General features: G+C 42.1%; 2 protein-coding genes across 5 annotated transcripts in view; one reads left to right on the plus strand and one right to left on the minus strand.

The window, feature by feature from the left end:
• Window positions 1–236: 236 nt before the first annotated feature.
• CSRP2 (cysteine and glycine rich protein 2) lies at window positions 237–18,915 on the plus strand. Its single transcript, XM_053895740.1, has 6 exons — window positions 237–369; window positions 10,756–10,868; window positions 13,767–13,935; window positions 17,151–17,280; window positions 17,971–18,064; window positions 18,607–18,915. Exons 2-6 carry the CDS (start codon window positions 10,757–10,759, stop codon window positions 18,681–18,683), a joined length of 582 nt encoding a protein of 193 aa, XP_053751715.1. The 5' UTR covers window positions 237–369; window position 10,756; the 3' UTR covers window positions 18,684–18,915.
• Window positions 10,823–27,022, minus strand: part of ZDHHC17 (zinc finger DHHC-type palmitoyltransferase 17) — a 104,002-nt gene continuing 87,802 nt past the window's right edge. For 3 of the 4 annotated variants that reach the window (XM_053895737.1, XM_053895734.1, XM_053895735.1), the window contains one exon: window positions 24,104–27,008. In XM_053895737.1, coding sequence (XP_053751712.1) covers window positions 26,870–27,008 — 139 coding nt within the window. In that variant the 3' untranslated portion in view covers window positions 24,104–26,869. Of the gene's footprint in view, window positions 10,938–24,103; window positions 27,009–27,022 lie in introns of those variants that run through there. The other variant, XM_053895738.1, reaches the window with a different exon arrangement.

The following is a 27,022-nucleotide window of genomic DNA, read 5'->3' on the forward strand; positions in this document are numbered from 1 at the left end:
GAAACTGCCGGATCCCGTTAGGAGGGAGAGGGGTAAGGCCGGCGGAAGGGTCCCGGGACGTGGGAAGATGCCAGGCGAGCGGGAAACAGCAGGAAGAGGCGGGATTCTGCCCTTTGTCTCGCGGCCCCCTGCCTGAAGCCGCTCGGCAAGCAGCCCCCGCGCTAGACTCCCCCGGCCGTCCAGAGCCGGTCCGGGAAGAGGCCGGGTGCGGCGGGGCGGGGCGGGGCGGGGCGGGGCGCGTAGGGCCACGCCCATCACGGAGTCTTTAAAAGGTGGGGGCTGTGGGTTAGCCGCTGTTCGCGGACTCGCGGAGCTTTCCCAGGGGTCTGGCCTTGCCGCGGGTGGTGCGTGGTCCTGCCTCCGACTCGAGTGAGTAACTGCAGTGGGGGCGCCTCCGCCCACCCCGGGGGAGGAAGGTTCCCACAGCCTCTCGGGCTCCTCGGGACGTCCTGCCGGCGCCCCCCCGCCCCCATCTCCGATATCCCCATCTCGATCCCCACTTGCCCTCCCCTCCGCCATTCTCCTCACCCCTGCCCCCCCGGTTCCCCCACCCCCCTTTCACACACACCTGCCCCGCTCCCCGTAGCCGCCCCGGCCCTGTCCTTGGATCCCGGGCCCTTCGGGCAGATAAATAATCGTGCGTGACCTCCCTACCAGTTGCTTCACACCGGTTTCTTTGGGAGAGGCGGGGCCGAGAGTTTCGCGTTGCTGCTATTCCGCCTTTTGGTAGCATTGGGTCCCCTCCTCCAGCAGCCGGTTTTCTTTCCAAGAAGAGGGTGGGGTGGGTTCCGAGTCTCGGGGTCTCCTCTGCCCGGAGGAGGTCTCCTCTGCCTCGCTGCGCTGAGGGCGACCTTACCAGGGGCTGGTTGGGAGTCCTGGGAGTGAGGTGGGGGCTTCCACAGCCCGCCGAGCCCAGGATCCTTCCCCTGCTGCGGTGCAGATTTCTGGCATCCCCATTGTTTAGTGGTCTCTGCCCACTAAGCACTGAACCTTAAATGTTGAAAGAACAGCAGTGAAACATCAGGTCGAGCTTTTTCCGGAACTTTCTACGATTCAGGTATAAACGGGAAAGCAAGAATGCTTGGTTGTGAAATTCTGCAACAGGTCCTGAAATCACATCCTGAGTTCCAAAGCTCCACGTAGGCAGTCCCTGGGGGAGGGGGTTTCTAAGCCGGGAGACACTCACCTTCCACCCCCTCTCTCAAGCCTGGACGTTTGTTGAAGGATATTTGTTTAATGGTTACCCAAAATGTGGTCCCTGTTTTATTTGCCATCAGCAGATTAAGCACATTGTCACCTTTAATATGCTTTCAATATGGATAATCTTTTAATTTGGGGTAGTATTTTTTTTTTTAACTCAGGCAGTAAAAATGGTGTCATTGGTTCTTTTCTAATTAACCTGTTTTAAAGCTCTACTTACGAAATGACAAGAATTCAAATAGGACAATCACAAATTTGTCTCTAATTTGACTCAGATTTTTCAGGAAAGAGATGGGCGATGGATTAAATGAATCACATAACTTCAAAACTGTGTACCAAAACATAAGTGATTTTATGAAGTCCACCCTGGTCTGCCCTCACTATGCTTGGTCATTGCTGTCTCAGGTTGATTGCAGCTGGTACTTGATCAATATTTCTCAATGTTCTTTCTACTCTGGTGTCTAGTTTTCTTTGCTCTTTTAGAGTGAAAATTACAAGAGACAAGATCTGCATCTCATGAGTCTTTGAGACTCACAGTACTTGCCTGCGTGCCTTGAACACAGTTGGACCAGAGCCACTATTGGTTAATTGAATGAAGAAAGGAAGGAGTAAGATTGCAATTGTGGGGGACAAATATTTAATTGAACTCAGGCAGTAGGTAATATTAGCGAATTTGACTTAAGGTTTCGATTGCAAATTTTTAACGGTTGCTCCAAATGTATTCAAATACTGATTGATACAAATACCAATATGCTAAATACTATGATGAAAGCAATACTCATTGGAGATCTGATGAAACTGGCAATAACTTGGGTTTTGGCAAAATTGCATTTTATATCAAAACAGCAAGAATGTTGGCATATAGAATAGAGGGGGTGGCAATAAATGAGCTTTAGAAGCCTCAGTCCAGCCTCAACATTGCCACTAAATGGCCATGGAGATGTGGACATCTAATTGTTCTTCTCTGCCAGAAATAAGGTAAATCAGGAGAGCTGAGGAGAGCAAACCTCCTATGGAGAAGGAGTCCTGGCCTAGTGAAAACGACAGGACTAAAGCCAGCCATGCCCCAAGTCACATGCCAGTACTAGCACCCATTGGTTTGATGACCTTGGGCATCTTTACTGTGTGGTCTCAGTTACTTCATCTAATAAAATGGATGTAACAGCACCTACAACAGGTTTGTCATAAGGCACGTTGATTGTGATCCTTGTACAAAGCCCAGCTCAGCCAGGGAGAGGTTCCTTGTAATTGGACACTATTGTAAATTTTATTGAATATATAGGGAAATGGTCATCAGTGAAAGCCTCTTCCAGGAGGGCACTGATGCAGACTTACCAGTATCTATTAGGCCTTGCCATGAGGACAGGTTTCTTCCCTTTGCTGATATTCATTGGTTTCCTCAAGGTACCGTATTATTTCCTGGGCTGGTATTTGCATGGCATCCTTGGGGTTCTATTGGGTGGGGATCTCTAGACTCCCTTGGGGCCTTGATTACCCACAGTTGTGATACTTAACTGTTTTTGTGTGGTGGACCCTTCTGGCAGTCTGGTGAAGCTTCCGAACTCCTTTTCAAAATGTTTTTAAGTGCATAAAATAAAGTATGTGGTACCAAGTTCATCAGTCCCTGCTATTTCAAGGAATCTGTGGTCCCAGTTTAAGTACCCTGACTTGGAGTTTTCTCAAACTGGATTATGGAAGAACCCGGCACAAGTTCTGATTGTTAAAAATTTTAAGTTTTGGGGGCGCCTGGGTGGCTTAGTCAGTTAAGCGTCCAACTCTTTCAGCTCGGGTCATGATCTCAGGGTTGTGAGATCAAACCCTGAGTTGGGCTCCATGCTGAGTGTGGAGCCTGCTTATGGATCCTCTCTCTCCTTCCCTCTCTCTGCATCTCCCCCGTGCTCACATGTGTGCTTGCCCTCTCTCTCAAAATAAAGTAAAAATTAAAAATTAAAAAAAATTTAAGTTTTTGTGTAAGTCAAGGGAAGAACCAAGTCAGGGGAGCAAGTACATTGTGAATCATTTGCAAAGGGTATCAGTTCTCCTTGCTCTTTTTTATTATCTCATTGTGCCAACAGTAACTACTAATTGTCCTTCACTAATGAAAAGAGGACAGATACCCTATAATACATTAGGGCCAAATACCTTCCCAGTTCACTACAGGAAAGAAGGTTTCATGGTGGCTTCATAGTACTTCTAAAAGAGAAAAGTGAAGAGAGAATTCAGTCTTCACATAGTACAGGAAATGCCCAATTTGAAAAGAACCTGTGCCAGAGCCTAGAAGTCACTTGAATTTTATTGGTGTTCATTTTTCAATTGAAATGGTAATTTTGCTTTGGTTTCACAGTTATGAGTCACTTGATCTCTATACCTCAGCTTCTCCAGCCATAAAATGGGTATAATGATAATGTCTACCTTAGCTGTTAGGAGGATTAACTAAGTTAACATAAGTAAACTACTTAATATAAGTAGCACATGTAGTAAGCGTCGGGGGATTTAATGGTAACGTTTGTGAAATAAACATTGTGCCTGTAATACAGGCAAAGAGCTTGTATTACATGAGTATTTGTGATTATTGTTACCTTTCACGTGGCAAGCGCTATTCTAAATGCTTTCCATATACTCTTTAATCTCAGAACTAGTTTATGATATAAGTAAGCATTATCTCCATTTTTTAAAATCAGAAAAGCAGCAGATCAAATAACCAACCTAAGATCACTTGGCATATAAGTAGTAGTTTTGGCATATAAATCTCGGTCTGACTCCATGTAAAAATCACACCAACATTAAATTATTTGAATAATTAAATATCTTGTGGATCGCACAGATTGTGGATTGAGATGGCAGATGCTGGGGGTCGGTGACCAAATCTATAGCCTAGTTGCATTCTAATTACAGTATGTGATTTGGCAGGTAGTACTGAAATCTGTGTCAAGGATTTTGCTGTACTCCACGTTGAAGACATGAATGGAAACAGGATATGGAATTAGTAATTAATGGTGGCGCTGAGGTGAACAAAGGACAACTTACTGGAGAGAAGGGCGGATTTCTCTGTAGCGAGGATAGACTTAGGGCAGCAGAGAGGAGTGACAGAGAGCTTTCTGGTCGAAAGTAGCAGTTTGGGGGTGAGCCAGGCACAGAGAGGACACTCACTAACCAGTAGCTGGAGGGTTGAAGATTGGTCAGAGAGGAAGGCGTTCCTGTGCACAAGTAATTTGGTAACCAAAGGACTGATAATTCTCAGGTGATCTGAATGGTCTCAACCCTTCAATCAGATATGGGAGTTTGGGGAAGAGATTGTGGTTCTGGAGTTGAACAGGAGTGGGTTGAGCCGGGCTTTGGGTGTTTGGAGGTCACTGACCTCAGCAAGTCACCTAACGGCCGACCTTCTGGTAGCCATATTCAGGCCCAGCAGCGCTGCTGAAGGAAGAGGAAGCCGGCGTCTGTGCAGCGCAGGCTCTTTGCCAGGTACTTCACAAACGGTATCTCGTGAAATCCTCCAACCACCTGACGAGCGTTCTCATCCGTTTCCAAGGTGCAGCTGAGGATGTCGAAGTTAAAGAAGTTGGCCAAGATCACAGAGCCAGTGATCTTTCAGACTTTCAGCCTTCTATCTCCACGCTCTTTCTCTTATACTAGGAACATGTTAGAGGTGGCACATGCAATGCATTTTCCGTGGCAGACGTTATTAATCACAGTCGTCTTTAATGCGGAATCTTGAACGTAGTTCCAGGAGCCCACTGTGAGTAAATCTATGAGATGAAACTGTTTTTGCCATCCCTGAGACCTTGCGGACTTCCCGAATCCCTTTCTACCTGCTTCTGTGTCATGGCTTCTACCGTATTGCCTTTGTTCATGTCATGCTAGCACCAAAGCAGGACCTCCTGAGGAACAGGCACCCTTCCTTAGGACCAGCTATTTTAGCCTCAGTTCCTAACCCAGGATGTGGCTTACAGAGTGCGGAATTAATACATTTAGACGAAATCTCCATGCAGTAAAGCATTGTACAGTGGTTATTAGCTGCCCTTACCCTAGAAGAATTACTTGAGATACAGGAAAGGAATTCGGATTTAGCTGGATGAGGGAGGACAGGAAGTCAGTTGCCCTGATGGGGAGAGGCAGGGGGATTAGGGGTATAATGAAGGAATGGCTATCTGAGATGTGTAGATGAGGATTGATAACAAAACATCATCTCTTGAGTATGCTGAGTATATCATTCTACACAGACTGCCTCCGATAAGCATTTCTTCAACCTATTCTCTTAACTCTGTAACAAAGGCACATTATCCTCCTTTTACATATGAGGGAAATGAGACTGTGTTGACTCCAAAAGCCATGCTTTTAATGGACTCTTAGGCCGAGCTGTCTTGAAGTCGTGGCTTTGGTAGAAGGAGCCAAATGGAACATGTAGCTCATCACTAACATGTAAAGTCTGTGCTTGGCTCAGTGGTATTCACTTAGATAAGGGAAGTAGACTAACCAGATTGTTTGGTAAGCAGAAGGAAAAATTTTTAGAATGGGCACGGAGTGGAGCTCAATTTCCAATTAACTACTACTCTCAAACTCTGGCTCTGTTAAAAAATCATTGTAATTCGGGACAGTGCTACTAATTTACATATTCTTTAACTAGCGACCCCTCTCCATGTGTCTCAAGATGAAACTGGTTTATAATGAATTCTCCCTTTCTGGAAATTGGATTCTAGCCAGATTCCAGTGTCCTAACAAAACCCTGTATGTAATAATAAAATGTCAAAGCTTCTGGAAGTATTTAGAATTCGGGTTTATAGACGGATTCATTCCAAACCTTTGGTATCAGAGCGAGTGACTGAAACTGTGAGTGGCGACATGTAGAGTCTATATTCAGGGATTCAAGACATTCAGAATCTAAAAGAAGATGGCAAATGCAGAACAGGTAGTGTGAGAACGATCTGTGTGGCCACTTTGCGGTTCTTGCCGGTTATCTGGAGAATGAGGTAACTTGACCACAAGTGACTCAGATTTAGACGACAGTAATTTTCTCCTAGGGGTAAGTCTTATGAAATTCTGGGTGGTGTCTTTGCCTGGGGAGAAGCAGCAAAGAGAAATCGCATACAGGTGTTCAGATGTAAACCAAGCCTTTTAATCTAACACAGTGCCCCAGTATTAGAACTCTTTCAGACACTGAAAAACAAAGAGTGGACTGAGAAACCGAGAATAAGCCTGTTTGGCCTCTTTGGCGAGATATGTGTAAAGTGGGATTTCTTTTCTCCTCTCACCATTCTGTAAATTAATGCATAGGGTTGGGGAGAGGCACGTAGCCCAGACTGCGGAGTGCAAATCCAGTCTGCTGTGATTAATGTCAGCTGTTGTGGAGTAGTACGGCCAAAGGCCTGTAGGGAACGTGAAGCTTTAGAATTTTTTTCTGTGCAAAGCAATGCCAAGAGTGACAGAAATGGAAGATCATCACACTTCCTCCTGCCAAATTCAGGGAACGTCCACAGGGGTTCACCCCAAAAGTGTAAATTTGAACTTCATTTCTTAGTCACCATAAATGGAACTATCATTGTCTGCAGTGCGTATTAACATCCCAGAAGAAGGTTTATGAGTGACTAACCAGCTAAGTTTTTTCTTTACCCTGTTTTTTTGCTCTGAGCTCTGTTCTTCCGTAGGCGCCAGCCAGTGGGTTTTCCTACTGGAGTACTCCTGGCAGGATGGACAGTTAGGAGATGCCCCTCCATTTTCAAGCAAACAGTTAACTGGACAGCTGCCACTACATTTGTTTACCCCCTTTTGTCTTCACAGTATCTCCACTGGTTAGAGAGGGCTGCCTTTCCCTATTCTACAGACGAGAAAACTAAGCCCAAGGTTGCACAACCATCTTAAGTAACATCTTAAATACTGGATCTATCCAAACCAACCTTCCTCCTTCCCTCCCTTCTTTCCATTATGAAATATTTCAGACATACAAAGTAGAGAATAATAGAAGGAACGCCCAACTACCCAGTATCCAACATAAAAAAATAAAGATTACTCCAGCTGAAGCTTTGTGAGGATGCTCTTTCTATTACACCATGTGCTTGGACCACAGAGAGGGCTATTCAGAAATCCTTAGGAAAGCCTTGAAACTGGATGGAAATTTTGAAAAGTTGATGACTTGGCAATTTTATGTAGGATCAAAAAATGTGACAAAGGGAAGTAGACCAGTGCTACCTTTGTCTTGATAAGCATAAAATCGAATTGGGAATTGTACAATTTAAAAAAGGAAGAATTCTTTAAAACAACAGACATTATTTTGATAGGTGCCAAGCACTCTGGTACATGGTATGGGGAATAGAGAAATGTGGTCCCCACCCTAGAGGGGAAAAAGCTTTTAACATAGTAAGCTGAATGTTGTAGTACTTTGATGGGTATTTCCTGAAAAGATGACACATTTGGCTGGTGTGGCCTGTGCAGTAGAAATCAGACTTGACTTACAATAAGTGAATTTAAGTAACTGTGAATTACATAAAGAAAGGAAAGACCTTCTTCCCTGTTTAAAAGTCCAAGCTGCTCTTTAATAGGGAATAACAAAGTGATGAGTTAGTTTTTGAAAAAAGTATTTTTAAATGGTATTCAGAGATAACCCAAGATGGCATTAGTCTTCATAGAAATCTGGTTCCTTATTGGTGATAGCTCCAAAGTAAACAGGTGGGAAAATGTAAGCCACTAGGTTGATATTAAATAGTATGGTTTCTAATAGGATGAGAAATGCCTTGACAGTAACAGATTATGTTAGAAGCCAGCTGGGCTGTTGATGCTGGGATCCAATTTTAGGTAGTAATTAATTGTAAGGTCATTACCTACAAGCCAGGGTTGGGTTTTAGGTTTCCTCCAGAATCATAAGGGTACTTCCAGCAGATGTCTGTGGCATCCATGAACATTCCAGAACTCTGGTAACTTTGGAGCCGGGGGACAAAGTCAGAATCACTAATTGCACTTTAGACTCAAGCCAGTGCAGGCTGTTGGAGCCAAGGCTTTGTGTCTGAGGTTTTACAGTCAGGCTCAAATTTCACTGTGGATTTAAACATTGGAGCACCTGTCTCCAGGGAAGGGAATAAAAGATTTATGCAACTACTATAGGAAAGCTTGCAGATTTATCCCGTTGCTGCTAGCTGTTGATCCTCTGTGGATGCCTTCACAGTAGCCTGTTACCTTCATGGACCCTCAGAATCACCTTGATCCTGTCTGAATAAGGAAGTAGGCTTTTTGCAAGTTGAGACCAACAGTTTAGTGATAACTAGTCATATTAGTCAGGTCTGTGTGTTTTTCAAGGAACAGGAGCTCCATCTCAGAATGACTTTGAAAAGGCAATGTACTGGCTCATGTAATGTCTATAGGATAAGACAAGACACAGCTGAAAAGTGTCTAAACCTAGTCTCTCCATCTCTCTTCTTCTGGGCCAGCTTCATTCTTAGGTTCCTTTCTTCCAGTGGCTAGGCAGCTGCTAGCAGCTCCACCCCTACATCCACATAGCCCTGGGTTTAACTTTCACTGAACTGCCTTAGGGTTGTGTGCTCATTCCCACACCAGACACTGTGATGGGTGGCAGGCAGGGGCGGGATGCAGTGACCTCATTGTCATGACCGAGTCACATGCCCAGCCCCGGAGTTGAGGGTACGGTCAACACCCTCTAAACAAGTACTTCTCAAACTATCTGGTAAAGGACCATTTTTGTTTAATTTCCAAGCACAGATTCTCTGCTTCTATGCTATTCAGTAAGGTGAGTCCACTGATCATGCTCTTGATTGTTGTGGCATAAAATTGTATAAAGTTTCTGAACTCTCACCTGCATTTCATCTTGAATTGGTACCAGATGTGGTGGACCATCACAAGGAGACTACATTTTAATAAGTACATCCTAACCCACATGGACTAAGAAAGAGATGGTTACTTGCCTGGAGAACATCTGGGGGAAAGTGTTACAAGAGGGTCAAGAGAATGCTGTATCCCAGAAATGTGCGCAACACAGTGATTAATTCTATAAAACTTGCTTTTAGAAAGACCTCATCTCAGTGTCAAGGAAGTCACTGGGTTCTGGATTGTTTAATGCTGTAGGCTGGGCAGGAGGATGGGAATTGACCGCCTTCCTTTTTATTTTAAGGATTGAAGATTCTTCCATCTATTTGCTTAGCAGCCCTCCTCTTCCCTTACGTAGCTAGCCAAGTCTGAGTTAGCAAGGGGGTCTCCACTTTCTCAACCAGCTATTTTCTAGAGAGGTGTGCATCTCATCTAAGGAGACTGAACAACCAAGGGCTACAAATACCACTCACAGAAGAGAAGTGTGAGAATGAGGCTGGAGAAGAAAGAAATTCTGTGTTTTTAGACACCACTTGGGGCAGGGCAGGGCACCATCCTTGAAGGACAACTTTCTGTACTGCTAAGGCACCTGAGTACGTTGGCCATTCAGAAGTAGGCATTTGAAACCGCGGCCAGGTAGGCCAGTTCATTGAGAAGAGAGGTTAGAACATGTTGGCCCCACATCACAGCAGGATTTAAGCTTGGAGCACTACCCCAGAGTCAGGCCAACTGCAGACGTGCTCAAAAGACAATTCACCTCGCCGGGAAGGGAACTTGGTAGTATATTCTCTATGGACTGACAGGCCTATCGAAGAGGGGAAAAACTACTACTGGCTGGGCTAGAGGACCTGGGGGTTAGTGAAGCACAGAAACCTAAATCGTAGCCATCCCAATGGAAGTTTGTTGTGGTTACAGCCGGGGATCCATGCACACAGTTCTTCCAGTCACAGACACAACTATTTACACTGTCATCTTGCATAACTTCAGCAGACACAGATAAGACTAGTTCTCGCGGGGCAATACAACACTCTGTTCATCCCTCGAAAGTGGCAGAGCTCTTGTAGATTGTGTTAAGAATTCGACGTTGTTAGGGGTGCCTGGGTGGCTCAGTCGGTTAAGCGTCCGACTTCGGCTCAGGTCATGATCTCACGGTCTGTAAGTTTGAGCCCCGCGTCGGGCTCTGTGCTGACAGCTCAGAGCCTGGAGCCTGCTTCGGATTCTGTGTCTCCCTCTCTCTGCCCCTCCCCCGCTCATGCTCTGTCTCTCTGTCAAAAATAAACATTAAAAAAAAAACCGGCGGTGTTACAACAAAGTGAACACATGATAAAGACCTCCACCCGGGTGCATGTTCTTCAGCTGAGTTTTCAGAACCCATCCTTAAGGTGGGGGTGTCGGGGATGGACAGTGTTTGCCTTTCCACTCCCACACTTCTTTCTCAACCTTCATGCTTCTGGTGGCATAGTTTTGTTTTGTGCCTGGCGACCTGTACTGTTCTACTGAATGCAGGTCCTTTGTCCTGTAGGGAAAAAAAACTTGCGCGTGACAAGTCAGAGTTTGCTAAGGAAAGAGCTGCAATTTGGAAGATGAGGCGATTTTGGAGGAACGCAGGGCTTTAAAGACATGGTTAGAGCAGTTCTTAGACAAAATCTGCAGCTGGCCCTGGGGTTTAAACAGCCCTCCCAGGAGCTTGGCAGGCATCTCGTCTCGTGTGGGGACATTCTAATGAGTCCTTTATTCCCGCAGAATGCCCGTGTGGGGAGGTGGAAACAAGTGCGGGGCGTGTGGGAGGACCGTGTACCACGCAGAAGAGGTGCAGTGTGATGGGAGAAGCTTCCACCGCTGCTGCTTTCTGTGCAGTAAGTATCTTCCAGGGCTCGATCTTCGACAATGAATGGGTTGTAATGAATGTAAAAGCTTCAGTTTACCTATTTAAGGAAAAACATTGTGGTTTTGTTAACAAAGATTTTTTTTTTTTTAATGTTTACTTATTTATTTTGAGAGAGAGCATGAGTGGGGCCAGGGGGTGGTGCTGAGAGGGAGAAGGAGAGAATCCCAAGCAGTCTCCATGCTGTTGGCGGGGCTCGATCCAATGCAGTGTGAGATCATGACCTGAGCTGAAATCAAGAGTTGGATGCTCAACCGACTGAGTCACCCAGGCGCCCCACAGAGATGATTCTAGAAGCTTAGGTGGTTTCTGCCTATCTGTCCTTGACATCGTGAACGCTCAGCCTAGCAGCAAGGACGGCAGGGTTGACCTGTGGCATGTGGCCGTACTATGTCCCCGTGGCTTTTAGCCTCCACTGGGCCTTTACTGTACTGTACTTGTTCTCACGTCCATTCCCCTGCTTCACTGAGAGCTCAGTGCTGTTTATAGTCTGGCACTTGGCACAGTTTCTGGTGCGTTGTAAGGGCTGGGCTCTCATTTCTGAATGAACGGTTTGCTCCTCCTCATCCACCCCAGCTTTCTCTTTGGCAGGGGCCTTTCTCTTTGAAACCTATTTGCTTGTTTCTTGGCATACTACTGGTTGAAATCAAATGTCTAGAAGCTACATTTCCATCTTCTCTGGTCATGAAAATTCAGTTATTTCTGGGTTATTGATATCCTAATTGAGGGAAAGGAGCTTAGGATGTGAAAATGCCATCAAGGCAAGTTGAGAATTACTACTGTTTAAAGATGGAAGATTATCAGTGTCTGATATAGACAAGAAAGAGGACATAAAACACACGTCTGTGCTCGAAAGACTGTACACGGTGGACAGTAAGAGAAACAGAACCGGACACAGGGCCCCTCCCCCTGCAGACTGTAGTGATAACTAAGTGTTCAGTTTCAAGCAGTAGAGAAGCCACTTCGGAAAGCCCTTTGTTAATCATCATCTTCTGATTCAAAGGACAAATTTTCTTTGATGAAGGATTTGTTACATGAGGACCACCCCCCCGTACATGCAGATACTTGCTGTATCTATAGTACCATATAGTGAAAATTATTGCTAGAAACTGCATATATTAAATATGTTGGGTTACGTTAAGAAATAATCTCCAGAAAAACCTCTCTCAAATTTTAGTTGCCCTTTTCTCTTTAGGCACCAGCATTCAACCTGTTGGGACCTTTTTATGGTGTAATTGCTTTGCAGGCAACGAGAAACAGACAGCAGAAAGTCGCAGTTAAAGAATAAAAATCCAACATATGTTTACTGTGTATGCCCCCATAATAGCTACCATTTCTTGGAACTGGTTTCACCATTTCTTCTCTTAGAAGTTATTTTTTTTTTTTAAGGAATCTGTTTTTCAGCAGGTTTGAAACCAAGAGTACATGAACAAAAGGGGAAATACAGATACTTTAGACATTGTTCTTAGTTTCATCTAGGTTAAGCCAGGATAGTCTCTCCACCATAATAAACTCACTGTTTCCCCAATGTCAACTTCTTTACTGGCAATTTTACTGTTACTTCCTAGTATCTGTCTTTGCTGACTAAGGTCTTTTAAGGATATAATTCAGAACAGTTTGCAAACTTAGAATTTTACTGTAGAGAATAGAGAATGAAGACGAAGGGAAGGATGGTCATATAGTAAAATTTTCATAAAATTGCTTTAATAACTCTGTGGTCTTTGAAACAGTTTTTGTATTTTGATTTTTTCTCTTAAGGGTGTTTATTCTCCTGTAATGTGTGGTTTTAGGTTACCTGTGTCTTTCAGCAAACACATTTCAGTTCTTGAGCCTCAACAGCAAGGTTCCAGAGCAGATGATGTCATTCTGTTCCACCAGAGAAAGTGTTAGGCTAATAGAAGCTTCCTAATTGTAACTGTTTTACACCAGCCAGTCGCCGTTCCCTGCTGTCCTTCTTTTCTTCCTCCTTTTATTTCCCTCCCCCTACCCTTTTAAGTAGGAGAGAGGAAAAATCCCCCTTTCTACTAACTTCGGATTTCCAGCTGCCCAGTAAGTTCCCTCACAGTTTTGTGTGTGTGTGTTTTCCAAGCTTAACTGAAGTTTTAGAAAGTGAAATAATGTCTGGGTAAAACATGATGACATTTGGCAGTTTTATGAAGTGGGATCCGTGGAAATGTCTTGTGGCGAGAAAACCATCAAGAAAGAATGCATTCTCCTTTGGGACAGAAGGGAAACACAAATGCAGACTTGAAACCACTTTGCGATTTTCAGACCTACTCATCACTGCTGGAGAAGCCGGTGGCGAGATGAAAGAATAATAGGTTATCCCCTCCGGACTCATGAGGAAAACTGGAATTCTGGAGTTAAAGCCGTTTTTATGCCAGGGGGTGCTCTTCAGGGGAGGGCTACAGAGCCAGCCCCCACAGGGCACTCAGCCACTCTTTTGCTCTTTGTTAGGTTGTGCTTTGGCACCACTAGGGTGAAGAGGTGGAAGACTGTGCTGAGGGTTGGAGCAAGCGTTAGTTTTGTTCCTTTTGTTCATGTAATTCTAGCCGTGTAATTCTCTGAAACCCCTCCGTCCTGCCAGAGAGGCCAAGCCTATTGAAAAGTCTGAGGCTTCAGGATGTTAAAATTCTGATACATTTCTGAAACAACACCCTTCCTATCCATGGAGAAAGGCAAATCGTCCTCAGCTGTAGCCGACCCAGTCCAGATGCTGTCCCATGGCTTTTGGGAAACCACAGGGGAAATAGGAACGTGAGAGAGCCTGTGCCTTTCCCATTTGTAGACCATGTGTCAGGGCCACCACTGCTCTTAGGGAAATGGCATCTCTGGCATGTTTCTAAAGGTCTCACTCGTTCCTCCTCAGTGGTTTGCAGGAAGAATTTAGATAGCACCACAGTGGCAATTCACGATGAAGAGATCTACTGCAAATCCTGCTATGGAAAGAAGTATGGGCCCAAAGGCTATGGTTATGGCCAGGGCGCTGGCACGCTCAACATGGACCGGGGTGAGAGGCTGGGCATCAAGCCAGAGAGGTGAGTTAGGACCGCGTTTCTTACCTTCAGAACGGAGTTATAACAATTAATGTTGCTTGGTGAAATAGCAGTCTGGGACAGATTTTAGCTTAAAATAAGCAAACAAAAGGACTCTCGGTTTTCATGTATCAACTAGTGACTATTCTTTAAGCTTGAAATGGACAGTTTGGGACCTAATAGAATTCTTATTGATTATTCCAGTGATTTCTAGTCTTGCTTTTGGGCCACGCTCCAGTGTATCAAGGACTCATGTTCTCAAAAGCACATGGTTTACATTTACTTCCATTTCACAGTGTTTTGGAGACCAGATGTCATGAAATCAAGTGATACAGAAATGTAGTGTCTGAATCATGAGACACATTTCTCATGTGCAGTTAAGCAAGGAAAAATTCTCAGTCACTCCTTCCATGTAAGAATATTTCACCAAGAAATTACTTTTCTCGAACTTACAAAGTCTTCAAATTGAAATTGTGTTTGATTCGCTGAGACATTAGTATTAAAATTTAAAGGTTCCAGTGCCAAAATAGCAAGGTACTAAGTCTGCTAAACTTCATTTAGTATTTTATGTTCAGGCTACATAATTTCTTCATTTGGAATTTCCTCTTAATTCCTGTTTTTGACCGATTAATTCTCTCATTTGAACTTCACATTTTTCACATCCGTTTTATATCAAAGAGGCCAAAATGGGTGTGATACTCCAATAAAGTGGTCTTTTCTTGGACAAGACCGTTAATCATGCCCCGTGAGCTGGACACCCTGCAATATTAACACGTCACCTCACATAATCCTCACGACAGCCCTACAGGGTAGGGTTTCCCATCTTACTCAACAAGTATAGACAATGAAATATTAAGCTATTTCCTAAAGTCGCATTGCTAGCTAATTGCAGAGCCTGGAACTTAACCTAGTGTAACTCCAAAGCTTAGCACGGTGCATTATGGTATGCCTGAAATAATACTTGAGTGCCTGCTGTCTGCTGAACATTTATATTCATTTTACATAATCCTTACAGTAACTCTGGGGGTTTAGATACCTTGTCCCTATTTTATAGACAGGACACTAAGGCTCAGGTCACACAAGTAAGTGACATAGCCAGGATTTGACCGCATGCCCATTTGGCTCCCAAACCTGCGCTCTTTCCACTGCACTGAGGCCCACCTGTCTGTTCTTTGGGTTCTTTCCACAGAGTTTCCGAGCCATGGTGCCTTGCCAACCAGCTGTACAAGGGCTGGCTCGTCCGTTGTTACGCGCCATCACTTGTAGGAGCCCAGCTTACCTTGGTCTTTGTTGAAGTTCATTGTGCTTGTTCTGCTCTCCTTTTCCAGCTTGTTAAAATCCTTTCTCGTTTTCTAAGATTTTCTTTCAAATCTTTCAAAACACACATATCTATATACCTCCCTCCACACCACCCCCCCTCAAGCCAAGTTCATCCATAACCCAAAAGTTAAGTCCGTGATTGCGGCTACAGTTTTAAAGTCACAAAGGGCAGCAGTGGACCCACTTCTTTACCTCCTGCTGCTCCATCTTGTCCAATAGCTGGTCAGCCCTCTGTGCTGGCCTGTTGATCTGTGCCCTTGCCTCTTCTCCTTTTTAGCCTGGCCACCTACTAGGGCCAGATGTAGAGACTTCCTTTTCCAGAAGCCTCTCTGCTCTTAATGACTCACCTCTGGGAGCACCTGTGGTCTGGAGCACCCTGGTGGGATGTGGTAACGATATAACATATGGGGACCATATTATCTTCGCAGGAGTCTCCCGGAGAGGCAGCACTGTGTGGGCAGAACATTTCACTGAGGCAGAACTGTCAGTTCAGACTCACCAATTTTCTAATTCTGTAGCTCTTCATGTTATTTACTGTCTGAGCCCCTATTTCTTCATTTCTCGTGAGGTTAACAACTATACACACCCTACGATGTCATTAGCAGGGAGATGGGAGATAATCTACATTAAGTTCTTGTTAACATAATATTTTGGATATTTTTTTGGGGAAACTCCTAACTCCAAATGTTGGATATCATTGTGAATAGCTATCAAAAATCACTCTCCAAAGGAAGTACCTATAGTAGGTTGTACAGTTTTTTTAAAATATTCGTACATTAGGGGCAACTGGAAACACCAATGCTTGCATCAGTACTGTGAATTGGTATTTGTTGTTTAGAATAAAATTTCCAGCGGCCATAGCAAACATGACTCCAGAAATGCTATATGTTTGCCACCTCATGTGAAAGTACAGAAAACAGATGATAAAACATGGATACACTGGAGATGAAGAAATGGAAGATACCGGGGAGGAGTTTGAATCCTTTGTTTTATGAAAAGGCAGTATTTCTAAACTAACATTTTATTTTCTATAAGTATGTAACTTAAACTAGAGTCAGGAAAGAAAACTTTTTCCAACAGGAAAAATGGGACACTTGTACCATTTGCTGATCTAACTGCTGCTGTCCTCTTATCTGCTTGACTGACTTACAAGGCTTGAGAGGGGCCTTTAAATCTTCTCAGAGCCCAGAATGGTATTCTGCACTGTAGGTACATCTACATATTGAAGGGGAATTAAAGCGAGAAGTTACCCAGTGACTTGAAAATAAGTGACAAAAATTACAATATCCACAGAAAAAGCAAACATCATACAGTAATAGGCAAACCTTCTACAGCATTTTTCCATGAAGCTAAGTAGCTTATTCACACTTTTCCCCACTTAACGTATATTAGGAAATTAATCTGTAAGTAATGCTTAACGTTCTTAATTCTACCTGAGTCCACTGACCTATCTGCAGAAACTTTTAACTGCTTAGGCTAACAGTGATTTTTCAGACTCTGGTAAAGTAAAAAACTCCCTGTGATTCCAGTGGTAATATGAACAATGATATGAATATGGGGTAAAAATATGTCCAGTGTATGTTTTTATAAAGCATAGCATAATTGTTTCATAGAAGCCAGCACCGGGGATTCAAGGAATTCTGTTTAGACTCACAGAGACAGGTTAAGTTTGGGGCTTCGTCTGTTTATGGCAGTAATGAGCCCATAAATAGGTTAAAGTACCAGCCGGCCAGCACCTGAGACACAGTTCTTCTTTCCCCTGGATGTAGTTCAGTGAGGGCCTCTGGCCGTGAGACAAGACAGCAGTTAAGTCCCAGCGTCCGGTTGTGCCTGTCTTGTGGACTTATTAATTAGAATGGGCCCTTCGGTAAATCCTAGTTTTTCCCCCTTTCTTCAAGTGTTCAACCTCATAGGCCTACAACAAATCCAAACACTTCTAAATTTGCTCAGAAGTATGGAGGTGCTGAGAAGTGTTCCCGATGTGGGGATTCCGTGTATGCTGCTGAGAAGATAATCGGAGCTGGAAAGGTAAAGTGCTGTCTTGAGTTAGCAGCAGTGAATGACTCCTCTCTCCTCCCTTTCTCTCCCGTCCCCCTCACATCCCCTTCAGGTGTGCTGTCTTATATAAATACATTAATGCCCTGGATTCAAATTTTTCTTAGATTTCCATCTGAATCATTAACTTGTTGAAGCGATGCCCTTACTTAACAAATCACATCTATGTTTGAAAGAAACTTGTTTTCATAAGGGGCGCTCCTGAAGGATGTTAAAGGCAGACTGTTAACAAATCTGCACTCTGCAGGTTATTCCATGTAGTGGGAAACCAGAGTTGGGACTCCTGATGCTAATCTGAGGTGTACTTCTGAGCAAATTACTTAACCACTTCACCTCTTCCAGCTGCAATGCTCTCAGCCATAAAAGAGGCAGTCTTTAAAGGAGCGCATTGTGTTTGCGGTGAGATCTGAGACGGCTCTTGGGGAGATGGCCCTTGGCTGGTACAGCCCATGTCTTCTGTAAATGAAGTTTGAACCCAGCCCTGGTGTAGGTGGCCAACACCCTGTGTAGACACAGGGAGGTCCAGTTCCAGGCTTTTTGTTGGAGTTGAAGCACAGCAGTCAGGAGTATGCGTTGGGTTGACGTTTGCGAGCCACTTGCCAAAGTGTCTACACTGTACTGCAAGAAACCACCCTCTCAGACTTACTCAGTTGTCTCTTCCAGCCCTGGCACAAAAACTGTTTCCGGTGTGCCAAGTGTGGGAAGAGTCTTGAATCAACAACTCTGACTGAGAAAGAAGGCGAAATCTATTGTAAAGGTAAAATTAATTTCCATTATTGCTGTGCATCTGAATATCCCACCCTGGTTAAGGAAATTTCACCAGCATACAAGAAAAAGAAAGTACTGTGACAGTGGGGAGAGGAATTGGGAAGGAAAGCAAGGGATTGCCACTGGCTATTTGAAAATAAAGGATCTAGAGATGCTCACAGATAACAGAGATAACTTGAGACAATAAAATTGACTGTCATTTAAAATTCCCCCGACAAATAAGATAAAAACCTCACTGAAACACTGTATGTTTCCAGCAAAGCATATGAATGTATGAAGGTAACAACAGACAAACACGTAACTTGCCCGGCCCGATTTGTATGCTTGTAACTCCAGTGGGTCAGAATGTTTGGACTCACCTTTGCAACTCTCAGATACTTGCTACGTGGCTCGTTTTATATCTTAAATAAGTTGAACTGTTTTGGGCATGGCAAACCATTTCTTTTTTAACTTACAGGGGTTTGTCATTTTGTGGGTCTTAATGCTAGCAAAGCTTAATGGACCTTCTGCTAATTCTCTTTCCTTTTTTAGGATGCTACGCAAAGAACTTTGGGCCCAAGGGATTTGGCTATGGTCAAGGAGCAGGAGCCCTTGTTCATGCTCAGTAAAGGCATGGCCCTGAGCTGACATCAAACACGGAAAGTCTCTACATGGCCTAGGCACAGATAATCTAACACTAAACTACTGTGAAATCCTGCCGGCACTTACGTACTGTCTGTTGCCCCGTACACGGATAGGCTGGCTGACTAGTGGGAAGAGAGCACTGTACCCCTTTGCTTTTTATTCCTCGGCATTTTCAAGAAGTGTTTCTTTTACATTTTAAATAAAACTTCAGCTGGATTCAGGTGCTCAGTGTCGTTCACGTTTTGGAGGAGCTGCTGTGATTTCAGTTGGCGGAAAATCACTTGGGTCCCTACCTGTACTTTAGTGGTTAGAGTCCACCCTGTTATGCAGCTGACCGACTAGGCTAATGTTTGCATCACAGCTGTTGGAGAAGATCTCTTTTAACCTGGTCAGGGTTGCTTGGCAACCGATTCCAGCTCTTGAGAGATGGTCGGGCAGCATCCCCCACCCACCTGCCCGCCCCACTCTAGCTGGTGGTTATTCTCCTTAAACAACCTGCATTAGAATCACCAAGGAGTATTAAAAAGCAGATTCCCAGGCCCTACAGAAGCAGACTCTAGAGGTAGGGCCATAGAAGCCATTCTAATAAGCTCCTCAGAAAGGCACAAGGACCCAGGGTGGTGGGCACAGTTAAACAAAACACTGAAATATTTAATTCATCTAAGTCTAAAGATCATTACAAACAGCTACCTACAGACAAGTACAGAACCTGAGGCTTGGTGTGACATTTTTTAGACTCCACTCTGACCTGATACATGGTAACTTACTAAATCCTGGAAACTGAAGTGATTTCCTCAAACATTTCAATCCTGCATAAGTTACAAAGAATGTTGCAGTGTCCTGACACATTCAGCTGGCTCACGTAGAAAAGGAGGCACCAGACTATACACAATATTTTCACTATTTCCCCAGAAACTTTTATCAAAGACTCAATCTAACCTTTAATTTCAGGGGTAAGGTGTGAGATTGGTAAAATAAACCAGCATGATCAATGAACATATCTTAATCTTGTCCAAAGCCTGTTTTAACAGACTGTATTGCTTATTTTGAAAAGCTACAGCGGTTGTGCTATGTATGGCATCAAAAACATAAGCAGAAACTTAGTGGGAAGAAATCAACTGAGGATGTACTAGGTGAAAGAATTCATGCTTATTTACGTCATAGCCTTGAGCACCTCATGTGGTCTTAGAAGACAAGTTCCACTGTGGGAGAGGGGAAGGCCTCTTTGTTAAGCAGGCTGGGGAAGCTAATCAACCATAAATGAAGATAGGCTGAATTGAAGAACAGTTATGGAATAACTTCTAAATCTGTATGTAGTAGTTTTAGAACTTGCCCACAGATTCTTTGACATTCCCAACAAAACACGGAGACTAATTCCCCTCCCTCTGAATAAAGGCCAACCTAGTGACTCATTTTTAGCACAATATGTTGGACAAGGTGAGGTTAGAAAAGGCAATGGTTTTTGCCTGCCTCTTTCCCTTTGGAAGCTTAATCTTGGAACTCAGCTGCCATGTTTTGAGGAAGTCCAAACCACATGGAGGTATTACAGCCATAGCCTCCACTGAGAGATCTCGACCATCAGCCAGTATTAACTGACATGAGTGAGCCTTCAGATTATTCCAGTCCCCAGTTTTGAACATCCCAGCCCACACCAAGTGGAACAAGGTGAGCTATTCCTGTTGAGTCCTGAGCAAACTAGAGATCTGTGAACAAAAACACCATTTTAAGCTACTAAATTTTTGAGAGGTTGGTTAGGTAGCTACAGGTAACCCAAATGTAAATATTAAACCATTCCCCACACAGAACCAACATTTCCCATACCTACTAAGTTTCCCAAATTATATTGGAGATATTAGTAGATATCTGAAAGGAAATTACTCTAAACAAAGCTGCCAGGTGCCTACTAATTTGAGGTTTCTACCCAATAAACAACCTACTCAAAATTATTCTTAAATTGGGAGCCATAACAAACAGCTCCCCCCAAAATGTAAAATTAGCTACCAGTGGTTCTAGGAGTGGAAGAAGAAATTTGGCTTTGTGTAGGCTCTGTTCTGGGAGGAATCACTTTCATCATTTGGAATAAGTCAACAGGGTAGCCCAAAAGTAATCCAAATGTGTTATTAAAGTGCTGAATGGTAAATAAATACTTTTATTTTTAAAGTGACCCAACTGGGATGTTTTCAGTCCTTTGTGGTGGTTTGGTATATTTGAGGAGGGCTGGGAACTCTAGTTCCCAAAAATCTTCAGGATCAGTTAAGTTTAGCAAGTGTTGCTGCTACCAATCTGTATCAATACACACACAGCTGTAGATTCACAGGACACACTAGCGTAATGAAGGCCTTGAGAACATGTGGTTGAGAAGTCTGTTTTAACTCGAGAGCCTTTAGTTGCACATGGAACCACTAACATATTAAAAGAAGCACTGGGAATCTGGTCCACTGGTTCTCAAACTTTTTTTTTTTTTTTAATCTCAGGACCCCTTTACATTCTTACATTGTTGAGGAGCCCAAGGAGCTATTGTTTATGATCAATTACATCTACCAATATTTTCTGTATCAGAAATTAAAACAAAATTTTAAAAAATGTGTTAACTCAGACTTCCACTTAAAGCAAAAATGAAAGTAACAGGCCAGATTTACCCTCTCACTTGAAACACCAAAACCACAAATTACATCAGAAAAAAAAAAAGTTTTCAGGCCTTGGACAACAGGCAACAAAGAACAGTGATGGGGAAACGAGATCAGTCTTAGGCTTAGCAGTTTCACTAGTTTTGAGAGTTTCCAAGCTACAGCTGTAGTGCAAGGAGGGAAAACACAGGTGGGGTTGGGAGGCACCCCAAGTTGAGACTGAGTGGAGTCCAGAGGGGCCAAGGCAGCTAGAGTTCAAAGGACCTGAGAGAGCCGTACAGAAAAATAACTCCACAGACATGAAGAGGACAACCCACCCCCCACTTTGCAAGTCTTCAGTCATGTGCTGATAGCGCCTGTGAGGTAACTGTCCAAGACCAGAGAAAAAAAGCAACTGAAAGACTTAGAACAAAGTCTGGTGCTCACATGGAGCTGGGAATAGTTCCTGTTCATTGCCACCAGTGACACGGGGAAACACAATTCATGGGGCTTTCGATGGAGTACATTGCTCTTGCTCATCTCAACAATGGGGAATAATTAATCCTAAATTGAACACTGCTCGGTCCTGCCTAACCAATCTTGCTAACAACAAAATCTGAAAGAACTGAAGCTTCCAAATAACTGCATCACAGAACAAAGCTCTGCAATTTTTGTAGGAATACAAAAATATCCAGTACTCAATTCATAGTGTCTGTCACCAAATCAAAAATTACTAGTCATCTTAAATAAAAATTTGAAAAGAAAAAAAAATTACTAGTCATGTCAAGAAGCAGGAAAATACAACTTGCAACAATGAGGAAAAATCAAAACCAACCCAACCTGACATAGATGTGAAAATTAGCAGGTAAGGATATTAAAAGTTAATTATGGGGCACCTGGATGGCTCAGTTGGTTGAGCGTGACTCTTGACTTTGGCTCAGATCATGATCTCACAGTTTGTGACACTGAGCCCCGTGCTGGGCTCTATGCTGAGAGCAGAGCCAACTTGGGATTCTCTCTCCCTCTCTCTCTACTCCTCCCCTGCTTACTCACTCTCACTTTTAAAAATATAAAAAAAATAAAAAGTTAATTATCAGTGTACTCCATCCATATCTTCAAAACAGTAGAGACAGAAGATATAAAAAATGGTCTAAATCAAACACTGTAGGTGAAAACTATGTCGGAGATGAAAAATCCCCTAAATGCCTAAATAGTATTGACAATAGACTAAACTAGACAGAAAAAGATTTAAGTGAACTTAAAGACCTGAAGACAACCCAAACTAAATACTGGGGAAAAAGAGAATTTAAAAAGTGAACTGACTGGGGCACCTGGGTGGCTCAGAGTTAAGTGTCCAACTCTTGATTTCAGCTCAGGTCATGATCTCAGATCATGATCTTAGCATTGGGCTCCGCACTGGGCATGGAGTCTAAGATTCTCTCTCCCTCCCCTTCTGCCCTTCCCCGTGCTCTCTCAAAAATAAAAAATGAACTGATCATGAGCTGTAGGACAATCTCAAGTTGCCTAATCAATGTGTACCTAGAGTTTCCTGAGGGTGGGGGAGGGAAAAGGAAAAATATTTGAAGACCTAATAACTGAAAATTTCCAAATTTGATGAAAACTTTAAACCTACAGATGCAAGCCAGCAGCAATGAGGCTTTCTGATGCTTTGAATGGAAACAGTCCCTTTTTTGGAGTGCTAGAAACACTGCTATTAAAACGTATTGTTCAATCGAAGTAAATGTCTGATGACAGATGTTCAGGTAAAATTTATCCAAGCAAAAAATTCATACTCCAAAGGCAAAAAGTTTTCTAAAAGGCACATCTGGTTTCCTGGAGTTTGTGACTTAGCTGACCCCGATGAAGGAACATTCTGAATATCCCACTTGGAATTACAGACTTTCCATTTTGTAAAGTCACATAAAGATATTTAATAAGTAACTCTTAATATGAACAACTTTATGAAACTGAAGATTTACTTTTTGACAAGCTAAGATTTCTTGTCCTGATACATACCACTTGTTTCCAGTTATCTCTATAAACTCTTAGAATCTGGTATCCTTATCTTGGTACAACCTACCAATCTTGGGAAGGGCTGAGAGATCCATGTAAGTCAACAATGAAGGGGAGAAATATACCCGGAATGAAAATTGATGGCTTGTTGCAGAATTTGCTTTATTTTTATACTTGTTCAAAATATTGTTCCTTGAGCTCTACACAGCTCTGGACGCATTACTTTAAACATCATAAAATAATTATGAAATGAGTATTAATTATTCCAGTCTGAAAATACTTAATACCACTGGGTTCTCAACCCATAAACAATCATGTGGACATGCACATGCAGGAAAAGGCACCTTCACAATTTCTCCTTTTTAAATTCCCCAAAAAAGAAGTTATGATGCATAGCTTTTCAAGTAACTGAGATCAATGTTTGGTAGGTTTCCTTTTCCAAAATTTTACCACAGTGTCTCTAGATAATACTTAGATTTAAAACTTGGAGATTCATACAGTCCTTGAGGATCCTAATTACTCTATGGAATCCAAAATTCTTAAAGAAAAATTTCCTTTTACTTACAAAGTATTAATTACATACATATACATAGACATGGGATTAGAGTTTTTTAAAATACTACCACCACCTTTTACTTTTGCTAATTTCTAGTCCTCCCACTTGAATCCTAGTTGTTCCAGATACAAATATACATAATAATCTTTTCAATATAATAGGTTACCACTACCCAGTGTCTCGTCAATTTCTTGAAGTGAACTGAACGAAATAACAAACAAACACACGCTTAAGAGTCAATATTTATTCTGATTAATATTTTACAAAATTTTAACAGATTTAATTTATGTAAGGAGAGCTAATTTATTAAACACTTTACAGGTTTTTCTTTCCACAGAGTAACACGGTAAGTAGCAAAATAATACTTGGCACAGTTATAAATAAAGAAAATATAAAATAAAAATATCCATAGCTTAAGTATAATGATACTGCTTTATGCCTATTAATATTTCAAATAAATTCCTGGGAACAAAAAGGTGAAGGAAAAAAACTCCAAAGAAGTAATTCATGTTCCGGGCTGAGAAGTAAGTTCCTATTTGCTATAAGTATCCAATTAAGCTGATATGAACTATTCCCCAAAGGGTCACCTTCATACACAACTTTAGAACTGGGTTAAGCTGGTTCCACACACACGACTTATAAAGTAAGTAAACGGACGGTACAGTACACTGCTGCATAGCTGGCTCCTGGCTATCTGACCACCTGACCATCTCTAAACTATAGATCTTACCGGCACTGCGAGATGGTTAGTACGAAAGCATTAACATTGCTAGTATTTTCCACGTACTTCTGTATCTAGAGTATCTTTTCTATTGAACTGAAAGACATCTCTTTTGCACTGAAAAGAATATTGTACCACAAAGAAAGAACATGGTAACAACACCCTTATCCAAACTCTTGAGAATACCACCATTATATTCGACTGTTAATAAAAATGTATCCAATAAAAATTGCAACCGAGTCTTCATGTGAAGTGGCTCAAAATACAAAAAATTAAAACAAATTCTAGCCTTTTATAAATAACTTTGAATTTAAAAATTATCTAAAATTTCCCCCAATTAGTAGTCAAAACTAGCAGAGACATTTGTAAAGTTAACCAATTTTTTACATTCTATGACAAAATGGCACAATGCTATTGCCACCCCACACCCATCTTTTCCCTTTTCAAAAATAAAGTACGTATGCCAATTTTCTAATATTAAAACACTCAAATACACTAAAGGTAATCTTTCTGATGTGTGACTTATGGTCAAAGAAACTACTATATAAAAATGGTACTTGGAAATACTGAACATCAACTATATACATTTTCACTGCTCCTCTTACTAAGGCAAGGGGCGGGTATACCACTAGATTGCTTTAATACCTGTAATCTGCATTTTACAGAGAATACTAATTTTACCAAGCTTCAGACATGCAGTGGAACTTGCAGGGTATAATGCCTATTAACAGCAATATTGAACATCACTAGAAGCTCATTAGGTTATCTCCCTTTTCTTTTTGGTTGGATAAAATGAAATGAGCAGCTTTGAATACACTAACACATACAGACACAAAGAGAAAACTATTTGATAAATTATTTATATACAGATACACAATCTTTACACTGGTCTAGGATCTGTCATCAGTCTGACCACCCTTTCCCCACCCTCCCCCAAGCCCATTCCCTCTCACAGGTTTCCCACAGGTTGCTCGAACCACAGTTTGCTACAGCACTTAAGAGGACTAAACCAAGTCTCACTCTGTAAACAATATTTATGGAAGCAGTGACTAATAGTTCACCGTGAGAGTATGGAAATGCTGCAACAAAAATTGATCAGTGCATCACATTTAACAATAAGAAGATCTTTCTGAAATGGTTTCAGACAGCATTAACAAACCTCAAAACATTCAATATTGGGGAAATTGAAATAATCTTGAGGATTAAATTCTTTCTGATAGGTCATTTTTTAAAAACCAGAATATACCATTAGCTTTTCTTTTATTCACATGTGCTATATGTACAGAGATCATGCTCCATTTTTAGCTAAACTCCATTATTTTGTTTACAATTTATTTCGCAGCTCAGAATTCTAGAAGTATATCCATTTATCTCTATTACTGAGAATTTTGCATGAACTTATTTGCTCTGCTTTGAAATTACCTCAACTCTTAAAAATTGGACTGTTTGCACATCAAATTAAATTCTAATTTATGCTTTACTGGATAGTATGTGCTAGTATTCTATGAGGTGTATCATGCACTTAGTAGGGCTTTTAAGTTTGAACAAAATAACATGACTTACTATACTCATGCAAGTGCTTTATTAATCAGACCATAAAACCTCAGAGCAAGGTTACTACAAATTATTTCACTGAACTAGAAATATATCAGCATTGCAACAGCTGATGGCAATAAAATAGTGTTAGCACATATTCTTGTGAACATTATTTTCTCGTGCCCTTGAAGACACATTACAGTAGATCCCTAATAAAACCACATGATTTTGATCACAGTATTTACATGTACATTCTAAAATGTACATAATACTAGTCTGAATCAATTTGAGACCATTCTCCTGGAATTAATTGCAATAGTCATAGTAGAGTGCATCATAAAATTTAGCCATAAATCATAAATTTAGTTTTAGCTAGAATTGAACATTTCTGATCAGTATACCATGTCTATCAACAGAATAAGTTCAGAATAAGTTCACTCTTTCTTCGTGAAAAATGTTATGAGAACAAAACCAAAAAGTTGAGTATGTTGTGAATTCCCACATTACGAACCATTAAAATTCCTTTTTATGATCTTTATTCTTCCCAGAAGTGGCAGTGTGCTCTGTCCATGTTTACTTTTGTTAATAAAGTGTTGAAAAAAAGACTGTAAAATCCACTGTTAGCCCTACATATAGCATGCTATTGTTCAAAAATGTGGATTCGAGTGTGAGAGAGACACGGACAGACACAATTTTCAGGCACCACTCAGCAATATGCTTCATAGGATAAAGATGTTGCTACACGAGCTGGTACCCAGATCCTGATATTTGGTCATATTCTATTGTATACTGCCTGGTCCAGTCCACGATAACAGGACGAAAGAGGCCACAGCATCGAAATTCAAAGAAGTCTATAATGTTCCTTACACATCCATGGCTAAAATATCCCCC

Source organism: Panthera pardus, unplaced genomic scaffold (assembly GCF_024362965.1).
Source record: "Panthera pardus isolate Hobbes unplaced genomic scaffold, ASM2436296v1 HiC_scaffold_6, whole genome shotgun sequence".
Lineage (NCBI taxonomy): Eukaryota > Metazoa > Chordata > Mammalia > Carnivora > Felidae > Panthera > Panthera pardus.

Coding starts and splice junctions, on each gene's coding strand:
- CSRP2 (XM_053895740.1), top strand. CDS start 10,757: ATGCCCGTGTGGGGAGGTGGAAACAAGTGCGGGGCGTGTGGGAGGACC. Junction 10,869..13,766: donor CCGCTGCTGCTTTCTGTGCA/GTAAGTATCTTC, acceptor GTTCCTCCTCAG/TGGTTTGCAGGAAGAATTTA. Junction 17,281..17,970: donor AGATAATCGGAGCTGGAAAG/GTAAAGTGCTGT, acceptor TGTCTCTTCCAG/CCCTGGCACAAAAACTGTTT.